The sequence below is a fragment of the Pinus tabuliformis genome, chromosome 4_2, assembly GCF_031772625.1.
Source record: "Pinus tabuliformis cultivar Carrire ecotype Pingquan chromosome 4_2, CPIR1, whole genome shotgun sequence".
NCBI lineage: Eukaryota > Viridiplantae > Streptophyta > Pinopsida > Pinales > Pinaceae > Pinus > Pinus tabuliformis.
This window is the reverse complement of record NC_142304.1, coordinates 517,461,138-517,481,231: the sequence shown is the minus strand read 5'-3', so window position 1 is coordinate 517,481,231 and position 20,094 is coordinate 517,461,138. Positions and strand designations below refer to the sequence as shown.

At 36.2% G+C, this 20,094-nt stretch overlaps 1 protein-coding gene across 2 annotated transcripts; it reads right to left on the bottom strand.

Annotated features, from left to right (window-relative positions):
• Positions 1-284: 284 nt before the first annotated feature.
• Positions 285-5,155, bottom strand: LOC149170257 (pentatricopeptide repeat-containing protein At5g39350-like). Of its 2 annotated transcripts, none has more exons than XM_089428968.1 (2): positions 916-5,155; positions 285-746 (listed from the first exon to the last, which is right to left on the bottom strand). In XM_089428968.1, the coding sequence occupies exon 1, from the start codon at positions 4,861-4,863 to the stop codon at positions 2,110-2,112; it is 2,754 nt and encodes a 917-aa protein (XP_089285094.1). In that variant the 5' UTR covers positions 4,864-5,155; the 3' UTR covers positions 285-746; positions 916-2,109. The 2 variants fall into 2 exon arrangements, with proteins under 2 accessions (XP_089285094.1, XP_089285095.1); XM_089428969.1 differs by lacking the exon at positions 285-746 and having other exon boundaries at positions 2,270-2,651; positions 2,866-5,155.
• Positions 5,156-20,094: the final 14,939 nt, after the last annotated feature.

Here is a 20,094-nt window from a genome sequence, read left to right as displayed (position 1 = left end):
GTAGAGCTCCTAACTGAGCACATGCTAGGAATATGCTCACAATGATGATAGGATTGGGTGTTATGCTTGCCAGTTGCATTTAGTGGAATTTACTTAACAAGCTTTTGGCATGTAGATTATGGCCATATATATTAACTACTGGATTCCATGAGACAATGGTCATTGTAGTTATGAAACAATAACCTTACCTGCCTTCACTATGCTCAAGGTTATCTGTTCCCTTCTAGAAAAGATAAGTCAACTTCCCATGTTTTACATGTCAAGCAGTATACTACCAACAAAAATGTCCAGCCTAAATCCACTTTTAATTAGACAATTATGAAAGTAATTTTAGTGTTGCAAAGCTCTTACACAGGTAGAGATTGAAAGCAAACTAACCATGGTGAAAGAACCAGTGGTTATGCATTACAACTGCATTTGATGCTAAATTGCCAGTTCATCATCAGCATGTCCACTCTCAGCATATCTAGCATTGTTACATTCCACAACACCATTCTAGGCATTTTCTCAAATAATTTGGTACACAACCTCTAAGCTAACATGGTTAGCAGATATTTATGAGAGAGTTCCACACAAATCTATCTTCTTTTTATCCACTTTTAGTTATATACTCACGGATTCAGTTACCTTGTTGCAGAACTACAAATTTAGTACATGCAAAGAAACAAAATCTGGTCTTGTGCCATCTTTTCGCATTTCATGAAAGAATTTCAGTACTTCATGCAATCATCTATTATGGGCAAAACCTGCAATAATTGTAATCCAAGATGCCATATTTTTAGACATATTACCAAAACATCTGGTATGCATGGTTTAGGGTCCTAAATTTCACAAACAAATCTATAACAGTAATCTCTACAAAAACAGATTAAAAAAAAATAGTGTTCTAATCATAAACCGATATACTCGAGTTACCTTTTTGCAGAGTTACAAATGTTCACTGGCCCAAACAGAACCACCACCATTGCAGTTGTCTTATAGTTCACATGCCAGCTGCATTTGATGATAAAGTTTCAATGTTTCATTTGCATGCCCATTTTTTTTATATACAGTGATCATAGCAATCCATGAGACACCATCTCTCGAAGACATTTTGTCAAGCACATCCCATGCATCTTTTAGATTGCACCAGATTGCTTGCTTAAGTCTAAGAGAGTAATTCCCTAAGCAAGCATCAGATTTAAATCCAATTCTCATCATCATAATAAACCTCATTGACCTCCCGCTGAGAATATTATATCATTGTGCCTTTTTTTGTTGGCTTGATCCATGGGGATTTGAACCTTGAATCTCATGGTTTACATAATACTTCATAACGCAGTGATCGCCAATTGAGCTTCCCTGTGAGCCATATAACTGTGCCTTTATTTCAATTGCAAAGTACAATTTATATGATTGTATGCCCCTCCTTTCTGGACTTTTTAAATCAATGCAAGGGTTTCTTCATAGCACCCAAAACTTGCATGCACCCGAATCATTGTGTTCCATAAAAAAACATCTTGTTGATCTATTTTGTCAAAGACAAGTTTTGCATTCTGGATACCATCTATGATGGAATATGTGGTCATTACACTGGTACCAAATAAAAAGGATTTTCAAGCTCAGTTATAATCATGTAGGCACACACCTACAACATATATGAATAGGCAGTGGAGGCAAGCTGACCCATAGCATTGATCTAGATTCCCTTCCTGCTGCCCATAAAAAATGGCAACAGAGGAGAATGCCTCGGAGATGAGTTGTGTATATGATAAACAAAGGATGACATCTTGACATCTTCCATTTTTTTAATGCATACAAACTCTGTCCAAGATGTGGCAATAGAATGAAGCCAGTTTCCCAGTTATCAATGCAATGGTGAGGCCATATGATAGTTATTACAAATGTCAAATGCAAAAGCTTTTGGTTATGCAGTGAGGTGACCTGTAGCTCATAAACCTAAAAGCAATGTCGAAGTTCTGGCTGTGGTTTCAAAGGATATGCTTCTTCTCATATTCCTTCATGTAATGCAGCATGAAGTCCTTGTCCAATATATAAGCTTCACCATTCATCTGCGAGGCTAACTTCTCTAAAATTCAGGTAATTATCAAATTGAGAATGCCATTTGTCTCAGACAAGGAATACATGAACCTTGTTATTTATCTCAATCCAGCTATGTCCTGGTATCTTTTTCAATCCTCTCACTTTCATCATTGTTCTAACCTTTACCACATCAACCCACCTGCCAGCTGCAGCATAAAGATTTGAGAGCAGTACATAATATCCAACATTTTCAGGATCTAACTCTAAAAGGTAATCTGCCACACACTCTCCTAAATGAATATTGCAGTGAATACTGCATGCACCAAGCAGGGCCCCCCATATGCTAGCATCAGGTTGTAAATGCATCTTATTAATAAAATGTAGTGCCTCTTTTAATTGGCCTGCACGCCCAAGAAGGTCAACCATGCATCTGTAATGCTCTGCTCTAGGTGTGATGCAATAATCTTGAGTCATGCAGTGGAAGCATTGCAAACCTTCGTCCACCATACCTGCATGGCTACAGGCAGATAAAACAGCAATGAAGGTAATAAAATTTGGCTCCATGCATCTCTGCTGCATTTGGTAAAAAAGTATGAGGGCATCCTGACCGTGACCATGCATCCCGTACCCTGCAATCATGGCATTCCAGGAAACTATATTCTTCTCAGACATTTTGTCAAATATTCGGCGTGCAGTAACGATATCCCCACACTTAGCATACATGTTTATAAGGGCAGACACCACAGAAGTATCAAACCCAAATCCACTTGTAATTATGTAAGTATGGAAAAGCATGCCTTGCGGCAGAGAACTTAAAAGGGCACATGCCGAAAGCACACTTACCATGGTGATTGAATTGGGCTTCACATCTGCCAGTCGCATTTTATGAAATAATCTCAACGCCTCATTGGCTTGTTCATTCTGTGTGTATCCAGCAATAATTGCACTCCAGGAAATCACATTTCTTTCGAACATTTTATCAAATAAAGAGCGTGCAGTGTCTATATACCCACATTTGGCATACATGTCTACAAGAGCAGTCTCCACAAAAACATCAACCTGAAATCCACTTTTAACTATATAATCATGAATCCACTGTCCTTGCTGTAAATCTTTGAACTGGGCACATACTGGGAGGATGCTTGCCATGGTGACTGCATTGGGTATTATACCTGCGAGTTGCATTTGATGAAAAACTGCCAATGCCTCGTTGGGATGCTCATTCTGAGCATATCCAGAAATTATTGCATTCCATGATACAATATCTCTTCCAGGCATCATGCAAAAGAATTGCCATGCATCTTCCATCTTACCCCATTTGGCATACATGTCTATAACAGCGGCTCCAGTAAAAACATCTGACTCAAGTCCGCTTTTGATAATGAAGTTATGGATGCACTTGCCACGTTGAAGAGATCCTAAATGCGTGCAGATTGAGAGCAAACTCACCAGCGTGGCAGAATCAGGTCTTATGCCTTGGAGTTGCATTTGATGGTAAAAACTCAATGCCTCATTCAAATGTCCATTGTCAGAAAACCCACTAATCATTACATTCCATGACACAGCATCTTTTATATGCATTTTGTCAAACAATTTGTATGCAACATCCAAACTATCACATTTAACATACATGTCTACCAGTGAGTTCCACACAAAACCGTCTAATTTGCACTCATTTTTAATCATGCAAACATGGATCTGCTCGCCTTTTTGCAGAGCTCGCAAATTGGCACATGCTAAAAGCACACTGGCCAAAGTAACAGAATCCGGTATCACATCAACTAGTTGCATTTCATCAAAGAGTGCCAGCGCCTCAGCAGCATAACCATTATGAGAATATCCGGAAATCATGGCAGTCCAAGATACCACATTTTTTTCAGACATTCTGTCAAACAGGTGGCGTGCATTGTTTAAACTCCCACATTTGCAATACATATCTATAAAAGCAGTCTCCACAAAAAAGTTTAACTCAAAAAGAGTCTTAATTATGTAGCCATGGATTGACTTACCTTGTTGCAGAGCTCCTGATCGGGCACACGCCGCAATCACTGCCACCAATGTAACAGCATTAGGCTTCACATCACTCAGCTGCATTTGAGAGAAATATTTCAATGCCTCGTCGGCAAACCCATTCTCTGCAAACACAGCAATCATAGAGGTCCAAGCGACAACATTTCTCTGAGGTATTTTGTCAAACACATCGCGTGCATCCTCCAATAACCCAATTTTTCCATACAAATTTACAAGAGCGGTGCCGACATAAATATCGGATTCAAGTCCAGCTGTCCTCGTGTGATAATGGATCTCCTTTCCCTCTTCTATAGATGATAATCCCGCACATGCCTTCAGTGCAAAGGCAAAGGTGTATTTATCTGGCAGCATACCATTCCTCTGCATTTCATAATACAGTTGAAGGGTTTCATCGTAGTTCGCAGCCCTGGCATACGCTCTAAGCATTGCATTCCACAACACAACATCTCGTTCATGTATTTTGTCAAACACTTGGCGTGCATCCTCGATGCTGCCGAACATGTTATACATAACCACGAGCTTAGTACCCAAAAAAGGGTTATTTTCGAACCCGCTTATGATCATATGGGTGTGGAGAATTTCAAGTGATTTAATGTGGGTACAATTTTCTAACAGAGATGCGTAAGAATTGGTGTCGAGCGCGCTCATGAAATTCCATTCTGGTTTGTAGGCAGCAGTGGAGGAAGACTGAGAGATCAGTTCTGCATTAGACTTGAAATGAGTAAACGGTGGAGCGTGAAAGCATCTGCAAATTTTGAAGTTGTACTGATATTGGCGGAAATATGTGTAAAATAAAGAAGCTAATTTCATGGTTACAATGTATTTGCCATTCAAATCCAGGAGTCAATTTCATGGTTACAAACGGTGAAGCGTGAAAGCATCTGCAAATTTTGAAGTTGTACTGATATTGGCGGAAAAATGTGTAAAATAAAGAAGCTAATTTCATGTTTGCAATGCATTTGCCATCCAAATCCAGAGGTCAATTTCATCGTTACAATGTATTAGCCATTCAAATCAAAATTTGGATACGATAAAGCAAGAAAGGAATGTGTTGCTCTTTCATCCTTAAATTTTAGAACTAGAATACCCTTTAAATGGTTGAATGAGTGTGTCTAAGTGATTATAACGTTCTCATGCTCTTTGTGTTAATAAAAAATATAAGTGATTATAACGTTCTCATGCTCTTTGTGTTAATAAAAAATATAAAGATTATAGTGTGAATCTTAGTTTAGGTTTTTCAATGACCAACAATAGATTTATCGATTCTCTTCCTTTAAAAGAAAAAAGAAAAGGAAAGAAAGAAGACAAAACTCTATTTTCAATAAATTGGTTGATGTAATTTCACTATAGCGAGTAGCACGGTTATAATAGATTATTTTATGTGTTCAAGTTTTTATGATTTATAATGATTTAAACAGAGTTTTTAGGTAGAAATTACATGAAAGAGTTTTTTGGCCAATAAGTTTCAAACCAACAAGTGTGGTTCATCATCAGGACCAGATAAGAGGTACACCATGGCAAAGACTCAAATAGAGAGCAATGTAGAAGCATAATTTCAAGTAACGATTATATTTGAACAATAATTGTTTAAATTATAATATTAATATATTAATATATTAAAAACAAATATTATTAAGCAACGGCTATATTAAACAGCTAGCTTTTGAAAAAATATATTTAAATAATGATATTATTTCATTAATTTATTAAAAATATTATTAGGTAATGGCTATATTAAATGGCTAGTTTATATTATTAGGTAATGGCTATATTAAATGGCTAGTTTTTGAAAAATAATATTTAAATTAATTTATTAAAACCAAATATTGCTCGTTCTTGAAAAATAATATTTAAATAATGATATTAGTTTATTAATTTATTAAAATATTAATATGTAAGGGCTATATTAAATGGCTACTTTTTGAAAAATAAAATTTTAAACTGTGATATTAGTTTATTAATTTATTAAAAACAAACATTAATAAGTAACCGTTATATTAAACAGCGAGTTTTTGAGAAATAATATTTAAAATAAATAAATAAATAATCAAAGTCAAACTTTAAAAAAAGGGAGTCAAAAATTATAAAAACGAATGAAGACCCTAATCGAGACAAGATCATTGCATAAATAAAATAACTAATACAAATAAATTAAATTAAATTAAATTAATTAATGGAAAATTAAATAAAATAAAACAAAAATATACACAAGTATATATATATATATATAAACAGAAACATACACAGACATATATATATTCAAAGAAAAAATAATCAATAAATAAAACAGGGTTAAGAATAAAATATGGGGCTGAGACCCATTAAACAAATAACAAAAATACTAAAAGGAGTTAAAAACAAATAGGATGATAAAATACATAAAAAAACATGAAGGATTAAGAAAATAAACTCTAATGAAGAATAAATCAACAACAAATACTATAAAAATTATGTCAATACGTACATAGATAAACAAACAAACACAATAAATCCCAAAAAGAAGCCTAAAAAACTAGGAGAACAAGGCAGGGACCCAACTTCTACTAATATTCCAACCATCATCTCTGTTCAAATTATTAGGTCTTTTTTCAATTTCTAGGGCCTCCCTCAATTTACGATGATGGAAATGACTAACCTTAGCAACGACTTGGGCCTCCTCAATGCAGATGTGATACTTAGATTTATCTACATGCTCTGCTAAAGCAGAGGAGCGGGTCCTGCCATGCTTGATGTCAACAACATGCTCACGAATCCTTTGATTAATCGAGCAACGAGTCTCACCAATGTAGGGAGTCCCACAAGAGCATGAGATAACATAAACACCCTTCATATTCTTGGGGTCCATTGGATCTTTTACAGATCTAAGGGAGCTCCGGATGGTATTTAAAGGCCGAAAGTTTGAAGCTCTTATGGGACTCCCTACATTGGTGAGATTGGTCGCTCGATTAATCAAAGGATTCGTGAGCATGTTGTTGACATCAAGCATGGCAGGATCTGCTCCTCTGCTTTGGCGGAGCATGCAGATAAATCTAAGCATCACATCTGCATTGAGGAGGCCCAAGTTGTCGCTAAGGTTAGTCATTTCCATTATCGTGAATTGAGGGAGGCCCTAGAAATTGAAAAAAGACCCAATAATTTGAAAAGAGATGATGGTTGGAATATTAGTAGAAGTTGGGTCCCTATCTTGTCCTCTTAGTTTGTTAGGCTTCTTTTTGGAATTTATTTTATTTGTTTGTTTATCTATGTAGGCATTGGCATCCTTTTTATAGTATTTGTTGTTGATTTATTCTTCATTAGAGTTTATTTTCTTGATTCTTCGTGTTTTTTTATGTATTTTATCATCATATTCGTTCTTAACTCATTTTAGTATTTTTGTTATTTGTTTAATGGGCATGAGCCCCATATTTTATTGTTGACCCCGTTTTTATTTATTAATTATTTTTTATTTGGATATATGTATGTGTGTGTTTATATATATATATATATATATATCTATATATATATATATATATATATATATATATATATATATTGACTTGTGTATATTTTTGTTTTATTTTTCCATTATTTATTTTATTTATTTCCATTAGTTATTTTATTTATCAAACGATCTTATCTCGATTAGGGTCTTCATTCGTTTTTATAATTTTTTACTCCCCTCCTTCAAAGTTTGGCTTTGATTATTTATTTATTTTAAATATTATTTCTAAAAAACTAGTTGTTTAATATAGCAGTTACTTATTAATATTTGTTTTTAATAAATTAATAAACTAATAATATTATTTAAATATTATTTTTCAAGAACTAGTAATGTTTGGTTTTAATAAATTAATTTAAATATTATTTTTTAAAAACTAGCTGTTTAATATAGTCGTTACCTATTAATATTTTTAATAAATTAATGGAATAATATCATTATTTAAATATATTTTTCAAAAACTAGCCATTTAATATAGCCATTACTTAATAATATTTGTTTTTAATATATTAATAAAATAGTATTATAATTTAAACATTATTGTTCAAATGTAGTCGTTACTTGAAATTATGTCTCTACATTGCTCTCTATTTAAGCCTTTGCCATGGTCTGCCTCTTCATCTAGTCCTGATGGTGAACCACACTTGTTGGTTCGGAACGCGTCGGCCAAAAAATTCTCTCATGTGATTTCTACCGAAAGACTTTGTTTAAATAATGGATTATGATAGCAATTGGCAAGCAAGGGGTAGATGGGAAGTAGGAGCAACCCTATATGGTATAAGTGAATCAAACCTAGTATAAATTGAATTGAAGATTTTTAATGATGTCCATGAGACCAAAAACGGTCTAAGGGGCCCAGATATCCAACCAACAAAACATTATACAATCAAGTTTTTCTCCATAACAACTCTCTTGACATGAATCATGATAAAAAAGTTTATCGTCTTGTGAAGCTTTCCTTCCACAAATAGCTCACACAGGTTGTCCACTTTTAGGTCACTTTTGAATTGACTATGAATGTCCTTATAGGTAGGACACTCCATGATGAAGTGTCATTCGGTTTCAACCGCTCTTTCCTCACAAAAGACACGAGTTCTTTCTTCCCACTCTTCCTTGGGAACTACCCATCTACCTGTTTTGCATCTAAGATGATGGGATCCGGTCCTTAGCTGTGCTATTAAAATCTTAGCCTTTCCCTTGATTGTGACACTCAAATAGGTCTTTTCATTATGTGACCACATTAGGTTGAAATTATTGACATATATCATTTTTTACGGCCAACCTGTTTTTCCCACATGGCGATCCTAAATTTTTCAAGTACCCAATTTTTTATTTCCACTTTAGAATTAGGATATTCATACTAATTGATTCCTCATTTTCCTATCCACTTGTCATTTTGCTTCCTCCAGGTTTTCTTCCTACACTTTAACTCTTCTGTCGTGATTAGCTTGGGCCACCAGTGTTCCTCCATGCCATCCACTTTTTTATATACGTTAACAAACAGAGGATTGCTAAAGCTTCCATCAGAAACAAACCAACCTCCGCTAGCAAGATCTCATATGAGACAGTTGATTTGACTTTAAGGTTAATAGTGATTAAGTGTTTTTGAATTCTTTCTACCGATCTCCATTTATTGTTTGACATGCTGCTCCCCCAAACTTCGCACCCATAAAGGAAAACCAGTGTAACTAACAATCCAAAAAGAGTTTTCTTGGTTTTCCAGTCCCATAATTCTGCTTTCCTGCATATATTCTAAAGAAGGTAAGACACTCTCCATCCCCCTTGAATCCTTTCAGTTCTGCATGTCTCCCAATTGAGCCTGTTGTGAAAAACAATTCTTAGGTAATTGTACTTTTCCACTAGCTCCAAGGTTTTTCCCTAAAAAATAAAGCTTACTTGTTTCTTTTTCCGCTTCAAAGAGAAGACCATGACTTTAGTTTTGTTGGCATTTACTTGCATCCCCACCTCTTGACAGAAGAGCTCTAATGCTTTCAAATGCTTTCTCAAACCATGAGTAGATTTTTTGATTAGAATAAGATCATTTGCATATAGAAGCAACTTCACCACATACCCTGCTAGTTGAACACCCTCTCCACTAATGGTGTTCACCCATTCTTCCAGCTTATCAATATATAAACTAAAGAGCGTGGGGGAAATAGGGCACCCCTACTTAACCCTTATGTCACTACCCTTCCTTAGTTTTGATTTTAGCGCTAACTTTCTCATAAATTTTATGTACAGTTGCAAATAACCATGGCGTAGAGGCTACATAAACCTAACAACTCAATGCCAAAGTGGGACACACTCCCATTTCCATCTTGGGAGTTCCTTGTCCACACGTGATCCTAAATCTCTTCTAACCAAAGGAGGTTGTTGTCCATATTCTCATCACTTCCTAATTGAATATAATGATTATTTGTTGTCCTAGCATTAAAGTCCCCAATTAACACTATATCTCCTAACATCCTGAAGGCCGAGATATCTCTTTTCAAAGCACAAAAAGGGCTTTCGTTATCTAAATTTGTCTTCTTATAAAATTTTGAGTATGCTTACTAACCGAGTGCATAATTGTAGGTATAATGAAGAATGGTGGTGCTAGACAACGGGCGGCAAGAGAAAGTTCAAACGAACTTGCAAGATGAAACTATTCATGACTTTTTATTGGGAAAGTACAAGTTGGGGCAAATTCATGAGGGGAAATCAATATGGTATCAGTGAACGCACTAGAAAATTGTTCCATTCATATCCATAATGGAAGAGTAATTAATCCTTGCACCTTCAATTGTACTTCCATAAGCATCCTATTTGATTTCATATGGAATTCTGACTCATTTTCATCTAGCAATTCCAACATCGAACTAGAGTCTCTCACTTTTGTTGGTAGAGAAATTTTAGGCGTTCTTTTTCCTAATTGAGCTTGGACAACAAGGTTTCTAGTGCATAGTAGGATTGTGAGATAACAACCGTAGGAGATAATGATGATTCCAAGGTATTGTGTTTGGTTTCCCATAAGAAAGTTCCTTACTACTTTTATCTCACTATCATTATTTCTCTGGTCTCAACTTTTCTCTTTTATTTTAGCATTGTTTCGAAAGTAGTTGGGTTTACTTGGGCTTTTGATAGCACATGTGTAACAAACCTGGGTTAAAAGTTCATATAATAAAAGTTACTAAAGGAAAAATAGGACCATGGTTAAGGGACACTTATTCCAAGTTGAATGTTGGGAAAAAATATCCTAATGGGCATCACTTGATTTGTTTATGGCTAAGGGGAAATTGACTAAGGTAGTGGCTAAGGATTTGGAAAGGAAAAAATGTATTAATTGGCATTTATTTTATGAAAATAAAGGAAATTAGGAGAAAACGGAGGTGAAAGGGTATAGGTTGCATGTGAGGAGGAAAATGAAGGAAAATAATGGAAAATGGAAGAAATTAGAGGCATGAACAATAAAAAGACATCAAAGCATCAGTTGAGAGCCTTTTGTCAGATCACTTTTGGAGTTAGTCTCAGAAAGGAGAAGAGCACCAAGAGGAGAAGGAAAACAAGCAAGCAAAGGAAGGACAAGGAAAGCAAAGGAAAGCTAGAATCAAGCAAGGAAAAGTTGGATCAAACATATTCAACAAGAATACTTGCAGGTAACAAGTTGCATGTATGATTTCCTAGCTGGTTTTGACATGCATGGTATATGCACGCTGGTATTTGGTTCTTTTGTTGTCATTGGCATGGACTTTGTCAAGTTTCAACAATGAATTTTAGCCTAGCCTTGCCATTTCTGGATAACCATGGTGTGATGGGACTTTTCTCAGTTTGAGCTTTGGATTGCCATATGGTTTCAGAATCTGGGGTGAGGTGGTCTTAGGAAAATTCCCAAAGGCCTAGGAATCCCTTAATTGGTAATGAAAGGATACACGGTAAAGCCTGAGGGTGGAGACGGGAAAATTTCACAAGGATGGTGAAGGAATCTGGAGCCATCCAAGCTCAGTTTGGCTTTGTGATATTGGGACCGGTTTAGGTGAGATCACAGAATGGTGAGAGTAGAGGTAGTTTAACCTCTGGATTCCCTTGGTTTTTTTTGGATTGGTTTATCCCATGAGATCCCACATTCATGATTAGAATATTGCACGGGGGTGATTAGCTGAAAGAAAGATTTAGTTCAGCCAATCTATGGTCGAGTGGTTCATGAAAGTCCCGAACATGGTTGGCTTTTTCCTTTGTTTAATAAAAGCTAAGTTTCTCTTGCTTTTGATGAGTAAATGTACTTGTCATTATGTCGCTTGTTCTCTCAATGTTATTTATCTAGTTATATGTTGGTTATAAGCATGGTTATATGAAAGTTATAAATCGTGGCTCTATTCATGTTTTTACTTGTAATTGAATGAATAATGAATGCAAGACCTAATCGATGTTATGAAAACTAATGTGAGAAGGTAGAGACCCTTCTTGTTAAACCTCAGATAAGTTTTTAGTCCCTTATGCTCAGACTTGCATTCATGACTTGTAGGTTGCATATTTATCAAGTGTTTGACAAAATGTTAGTCCCGGTTGGGGATGGTTAGTTCAAGTCCTAGTTTAAGTTTTTGGTTTACAAGCATTGTCTTCATGTTTTTTATGAGTTCTGAAAGTTACATAGAGTTTTGGAAAAGGTTAGTCCCTAACCCTAGAAAATAGCCTTAAATCTGGTAGTCGCTAGCATAACACTGGCAAAAAAAGGCTACAATTGCACTCAGGTATGCTCATGGGAGTGTCTGGGGAATCTTAGTCACTTAGAGGGCTTAGCAAGGGAGCGACTGAGGTTCCAGTTCAACAAAAGGTGATTTGTCTCAAGGACAAAGGTCCAGGAAGGGTGGGTCAGCCCTTGGGGGTCATGTGGCATCAAGAAGAGGTCAGTAAGGTCCAGTTGTGTTGATGAGCCTAGGTATTGCAACAAGAATGTTGCAAATCCCAAGGCTACCAACTTTACTATCAACCCGCGGTTCGTACAAACTTAAGAGGTGTCGACACTATATGTGCGGCATACAATGTGTCCTTTATTTGCTATCATGATGTAATGGAGTGCATGTACTAAAGTCAAATCCTAAACAATTTGCAGAAAATGAAATGTTTGAAATGGAACTTTAACCTATTGCAAGAAAGAAAGTGCAAGGAAAGAGACATAAATTCAATGCTAAATCACACCATGTCCTCATTAACTGCCAAGAAACTATGCTTTGTAATAACGCTAAATTATCATGAACCAAATGCTACTGTCTAAGAATGGAAGTAAGAAGCATCAAGCATCACTAATGTGCAAGTAAAGGGACTGAAATAAATATGTTTTTGTCTTTTTGCTTTTTTCATGCAAAATCAAGTATGCAAACTAATGTCTTTTGGTGATGTGGAAAGTGAATTAATGATGTTGGAGGTTGGATGGAAAGGTTAGGAGATGGTTGTATGGTGTGGGAGACCCTTGGGAGGCTTTTGGTGACTTCCTAGAGGTTTTCCATTAACCCAGCCTTAAAACAGGTCGTTTCAGGAAAACCTACAGGATAGGAAACCTACAGGGTATAGGCAAGAGAAATATGTGAGGTGTTGGAGGTGATGTGAGGCCTAGGAAAGGTGTGTGATGGGTGGAATGGAGTGGGAAAATTCCTAGGATCACTCATAACTCAAAAACAAAGTCGGGAGATGAATGGATTTGCTCAAAAAGCTTGGAGAAGTTTCCTTGTGAAATGATGAAATTGGTGACGGTTTAATGACCAAGCAAATCAAATCCAAATTGGATGGGATAAATTTTGTTATTAACTAGGATGTCTTAGGTCCCTATTCCAAGTGGAATCATTCAAAAATACCTATGTTAACCCATGAAAAAAAAAGAAAAGAAAAGAAAAAGAAAAAGAACGGAACATTACTAGTCAAAATTCTAGAAATTTGAGAACTGCGAGCTAGTAAATCTAAGAAATGCCTAACCAAATCAAGTGAAACATAAATGGGTTAATTTTTGTTATGAACTAGAATGCTTTTGTGATCTAATGCAAGTGGAATCAAGTCTATTGAAGCTCGTTAGCATGCTCTAAAAAAATAGCAGAAATTTATTGTTCTTTACTAAAAAGGAGGTCCAACAATCTAGATTTTGGAATAAGAAGACTAATCCAAGCAACTCAATGATTATTATGAACTTCCAAATATTTTCCAAGGATGAAATAATGCGTGTGATATTACAAAAGAACTTACATCAACTATTTAACTCAATCCTACAACAAAAAATCATTAATACTAAATGCAGAAATAGAAAGAAATACAAACTAGAGATGCATGTGAATAAGCAATGAAAACAAGGAAAGAAAATGACACAAAAGGGCTCTGAGGTTCCTGGGATGGCCAAGCCCAAGGAAACTGAGAGACCTATAGAGAAGAACAAGATTTAGAAGTTGAACGACACCAATCTTCATTATTTTCATCAATAGAATTACATCCGTGCAAGAAAATACAATGGAGCTGCAAAAATACAAGATCTCTCCACAATAACACTAATGAAAAACTCCCTAGAGGCAAATTCGACTTGTTACTTATAAAAAATGATTAGGAATTATTCCCCATGAATGGAGGAAGCTTTCCCCACCAAAATCCCTTGATTAGTGGATCTAGTCCCCAATATTAGGAATTTGCATTAAATGGCAGGGAACACATTCCTAGATTTTCTCAATCATTCCTTAGAGGAAAATTGTAAGAATTTACAGGGTAAGTTCCTCAGACAGAACACCAAAAGGACACCACTCACAACGAGATCGCAGATCAATACACCAGTATTTGACGTGGTTAAAACCCTCAAAGAGGGAAACATTCCACGGCCTGAGCCAACACGGCCACTTCAGGCAATTTATTAATAAAAGAATGAAAATTTACATATGTTTCTCTCATGCATGGATTACCCTACAAATGACCCTCCATGCGCTTTAAATAGAATTCATGGACCAATCGTGTGTCAAGCCACGAATCAAGTGTCGGTAATATCGAGGAGAGAATGAACCGTCGGATCACTACATATCGTGACCGTCGGATTGTAAGTTACAAAATGTACAACAGTAAAGAAACACACTTTACCTAACTCTATACCTAACTCTACATTAGACCAAGTTGTACTTAACTATTTCCTATGTGTCGGAATATCCTAACATCCCCCCTTAAGAACAACTTGGGATAGGATTGAAGGATTTACAAATATGACACAATAGGAGAAGGAAGGAGGCACTAGAGCCTATCCCCCCTTAGTGACAACTTCCTGAACTCCAACCAGAAATCGAAGTTTAGTGAACTTCGCCTCTATAAGAGCCTTTGTAAAGATGTCTGCCACTTGATCATTTGTTGAACAATATTGCACTTCAAGAACATGGTCATGAATGAGCTTTTTGATGAAGTGCATGTGCAGTTCAATGTGTTTGCTGCGTTGATGTTGGACTGGATCTTTGCATAGTTGAATGGCACTTTGATTATCATACCAAAGTGTAGCCGGATGCTGCTGCTGAAAGCCAAACTCTGACAGGATCTGACGAAGCCACAAGGCTTCCTTACTAGCTTCTACGGCACCATGATACTCTGCTTTTGCTGATGAAAGAGAAATGGCAGCTTGTTTCTTACAAGCCCATGCAATAGGTCCTGAACCAAGAGTGAACACATAACCGGCAGTAGACTTCCGATCATCAGGGTCAGCAGCCCAATCGGAATCAGTGAAACCAACCATTAGAGGAGCTGCTTCGGCACTGTAATGAATCCCAAACTGAACTGTACCTCGAACATAACGAAGTATTCTTTTAGCTGCTTTCCAATGACTTTCACGGGGGTTTTGCATGAACCGAGCAACAAGGCCAACGGCAAAGGAAAGGTCAGGACGAGTATGGGTTGGATACAAAATTTTTCCTACAAGTTGACGGTATAAGGTAGCATCAACTTCAGGAGAATTACAAGTGACTGAAAGTTTGACTCCAGACTGAAAGGGAGAAGGGGCTGGCTTACAGTCTTCCATGTGAAAATGACGTAGAATATCACAAGCATACTTGGACTGGGAAAGGGAAATACCCTCCTTGGATTGCAATACTTGAAGACCGAGAAAATAGTGTAAGTGTCCTAAGTCTGTCATTTCAAATTTCCTTTTAAGGTTAGGCTTCACATGGTTTATAAGGTTGGGATCACTACCAGTAAGGATAAGATCATCAACATAAAGAACAAGGATGATAAGAGAGTTGCCCACTTTCTTGGTGTAGACAGTATTGTCAGAATGACACCTAGAAAAGCCAGATTCTAAAAGAAAGCTATCCATTTTGGCATACCAAGCCTGAGGAGCTTGCTTGAGACCATAAAGGGATTTCTTAAGTCGACATACAAGGCTGGAGTATGTTTGTATGAAGCCAATGGGTTGTTCCATATAGATTTCTTCATGCAAGTCTCCATGCAAGAAGGCAGATTTAACATCCATCTGATGGACTTCCCATTTGAAAGAGGCAACAAGGGAAAGAACAAGGCAGATAGAGTTCATTTTGGCAACAGGGGAGAAGGTTTCAGTGTAGTCAATGCCTTCAACCTGTGAAAAACCTTTAGCAACAAGACGAGCTTTATGTTTATCAACTTTCCCATCTGGTCCATACTTGGTTCAGTAAACCCATTTGCATCTAACAAGTTTTCGTCCCTTTGGTAGAGGAACAAGATCCCATGTATCATTTGCCAACAATGAATGATATTCTTCATTCATAGCTGCTTCCCAATCTGGATGGCCTGAAGCTTCTGCAAAGGTGTCAGGATCATAATTTACTGGAGCTTGAGCCAGTAAAGAAGAGGCTCTCTCGAACTGAGAACGTGTGCGTCACTGATCTGTAGGATCACCGGCAAGATCACCTGCTGCATCTCGAGTAGCACAAACCCATTTTGGAAGCTCAGGAGCTGAAGAAGGATCCTGAGATGGTGGGGGAGGATTGTCATCCTCACTTTCATCATCTGAAGAAGAAATGTTTTCAAAGGTCGAAGAGATAGGGAGAGGTGGCACATCCGCCGGACTAGGCTCGCAGGCCGATATATTTTCATCAAATTTTACATCTCTTCTAATGATAACATTTTTGGACTTAAATGGAATAAGTCTATAGCCTTTGACATCTTCAGAATATCCAACAAAAGTACATTTTTCACTCTTAGGTTCTAAAGCTTTATGCTTTTCATTTGGAATATGGGTCCACGCTTCACTTCCAAAAACACGAAAGTGACTTACATCTGGTTTGATTGAGCTCCATGCTTCTTCTGGAGTGATATTCTTTAAAGCCTTAGTAGGAGTTGTTGAGTCTTGAAAATGTCATTCATTTGCATTACACTTTCACTATTATGTCCATTATATCACCTCCATTTCACCTCCATTTCACTACTATGTCACCACATTCATCCCACTTTCATTATCATTGGGCCACCTTTATGTTTTTCCAATATTTATTATTTCTAAGCCTTTTAAGTGAATTTTTGGTTAAACATTAGAAAATAATGTGCATATGCTTATACCTAACAAATGGGTTGAGTTTGTTGACATGTGTAGGTTGAAAGGAGACTTCTAGAAGACCCTTATGTGGCACTCTAAGGCCAAATTCGAATTTGGTTGGAAAGAATCATGGTATCATGAGGATATGTGTCACATCTCCTAATTGTATTGTAACTCTAAAAAGACATGTGTCTTATCAGTTCCTATTTTGATTAGGACTTTAGAGGTAGAGGGAGAGATTCATGGACTATCATTAATGAGATGGCTCTCATCTTTTTGTATAAATAGGAGATCTCTCTCCTTCATTTGCTAGTCTTCCCTTCTAGTCTTTCCTTTAGTCTTTTCTTAGTCCTTTTAGTTTGTTAGTCCCATGGCTTTTGAAAGCTTTGGAGAGCTTTGTTGTACTTTGCACTTTTGAAGAAATTGAATAAAGCTTTGATGTTCTCAACATGGAAGGAGATGTGAAGTAGATGTCATGGAGCATATTAGGATGTAAGTAGATTAGATTTCATTTTGTAAATATTGCTTTGTAGAATGTAAGGTAGATTAGATTTTCATTCATTCAATTTTAATTTATGCAAGTGTGTTTAATTTTGCTTTGATTTCATAGGTAGTAGGGGGCCCCTGCCTTGTACAGTTTGAATTACTGCATTTTATTTTCTCCCGAGATTGTGTGTCTTTGTTGTATTTGCTTTATATCTGATGGTATTTTCAGTTGACAGATTCAAAGTTGCTGCCTTTACTTTGATTTTCTAGCTTACTTCTAGTTTAGTTTCTCAAAGTTGTATGTTAACATATTGATGGTCTCTTTATCATAAATTGTTTATCTTTTAGAGATCAGAATACTAATAAATTACAGCTGGCTTTGAGTACTTTTTAGACTAATCTTTAACTACTTTCTAATCGTGCTTTACATAGTACCATATGTTAGAAGCAGAGAGTTAGAAAGAGCTGAATATTATAACTAGTCTTTAAAATGGATTTTTCTCATTTTTGATCACTTTTTAAACTCATCTCTAGCTACTTCCTAATCGTGTTTTACATAGTACCATATGTTGGAAGCAGAGAGTTAGGAAGAGATAAACATTATCATTGGTTTTTAAAGTGATTTTCTTACCTTTTTATTTGCAGCAGCATGAATGGTGTCTAGTGCCATTAGAAAGTGGTTTTTATGCTTTGCTTTCAGTTTCATTTCAAGTTATTTCTTTCAAGCTCTTTCTTTGCAAGTTTAAAGTTTGATTACTTTTTAGACTTATTTCTAACTACTTCTTAATCGTGTTTCACATAGTACTATATGTTGGAAGCAGAGAGTTAGGAAGAGTTGAACATTATAACTGGTCTTTAAAGTGGTTTTTCTTACTTGTCACCTTAGAGCTTGATTACTTTTTGGACTTATTTCTGACTACTTCTTAATCGTGCTTAACATAGTACTATATGTTGGAAGCAGAGGGTTAGGAAGAGTTGAACATTATAACTTTATAAAACAACGAAGTAAGAAAGAGGTTAACTAAGCACATATAGTGCACCACACTTCATCAGTTTACGATACTCGGATTGATAATTTATGTAGAGCAATTTAAGACGTTAAATTGACTAGACATTTTGGCGCCGTTGCCGGGGAAGTGTAATTAGGAGACCTTATTTCTTACATCTGAAAAAAAAATTAATAATCCTTGAGTATGCTCTCCTCTTGCACTTTGTGTGATCTGGAGGATCAGAAAAAGGATTGTTAAGTAAAAAAAGACAAAATAATAATTCTTGAGTATGCTCTCCTCCTGCACTCTGTGTGATCTGGAGGATCAGAAAAAGAATTGTTAAAAAAAAAAAAAAAATAGGAGACAAAATAAACTTCAAACATTTCAATTGATTCAATAAAAAAAAAAAATGAAAAAATGAAACTCAACTGCTTTGATAGGTTCAAATTGTCCAAAATTGTCTGGTTATGCTTTGTAGTGGTCTTCAAAACACTGTATCTTATTCAAATAAGGTTTTGCAACTTAGCTGCAGAAACTGCCCTGATTTCGCAGCTATCTGACAATTCCGCAGCTAGCTGACAATTCCACAGCTGTTTCAAGGTTTAGCAGGTTACAGGCATCTAATGAAAAAACCGACCACATGGGCATCTCCAGAATTGTCCCGACATGGATCCTATCCTAGTCACCCAGCTCAGATCGATGAAAAACCAGCCTAGGACCTCAGTCAAAGTCTTGTTTTTAACATGTTTTTCTTGAAGTATTTGCTGCCTGAAATTGAAAATCATTAATCCTTTTTATAACATTTTATAATTTCAGAGAAAAAAAAAAAGAGAGAAAAACAATCTATGGCTATCTCCATTCTTAGTTTTCACTGTGGCTTCAATAAAAAAAAAAAAAAATATGCCTCCCTGTTCAAGCTTTGACCTATTGATTCCTGTAGGAGGCATTCATCATTTAGTGGCAGATTTTTGAGTTGTTTTCACCTTTGGATAGCTACATTATCGATTAGAAACAGAGGGTCGAATTCTTGAAGGTAACCTCTGGTGATCCATTAAATTATTAAGGGCAGAGTAGTCATTTTTCTCCAAGGGCGAGAGCATGTAAGCTGATTACATTTGCTAACAAAAGGACAAATTTGTTAGCTGAATTTTATCTTATTTCAGGGGTCAAATCCTCTTACTGTTGGAGCCAATTTCCTTTGCCATTATTTCCATCAGATTACAGGTCTACTTCATGGGATGAGTTCAGCATTCACCATAATTATTTGGAGATTGATCTGAGTTAGAATGAATCAATAAGCTCAATTGCCGCCACTTAGATTTCCGCCACCTACAAAACCTGTGATATAAACAACCTGAGCTGTAAATTCAACAAAATTCTTAAGTCGTTGTTTTAAAAATTCAAGGAATCATTATTAATCACTACAGCAATTGTTTGGAAACGTTTCAGATAACCTGTGACAATCAGTCGCCCCAATTCTTCAACTCTGTCCCTTTGTCTAAAGATCACAAGCTTAATAGGGTTGATGAACAGGAGCGTATTGAGCAAGCCGGGCTGTGTAACACACCTGCAAAACAGTAGATCAAACAAGAAAGGCC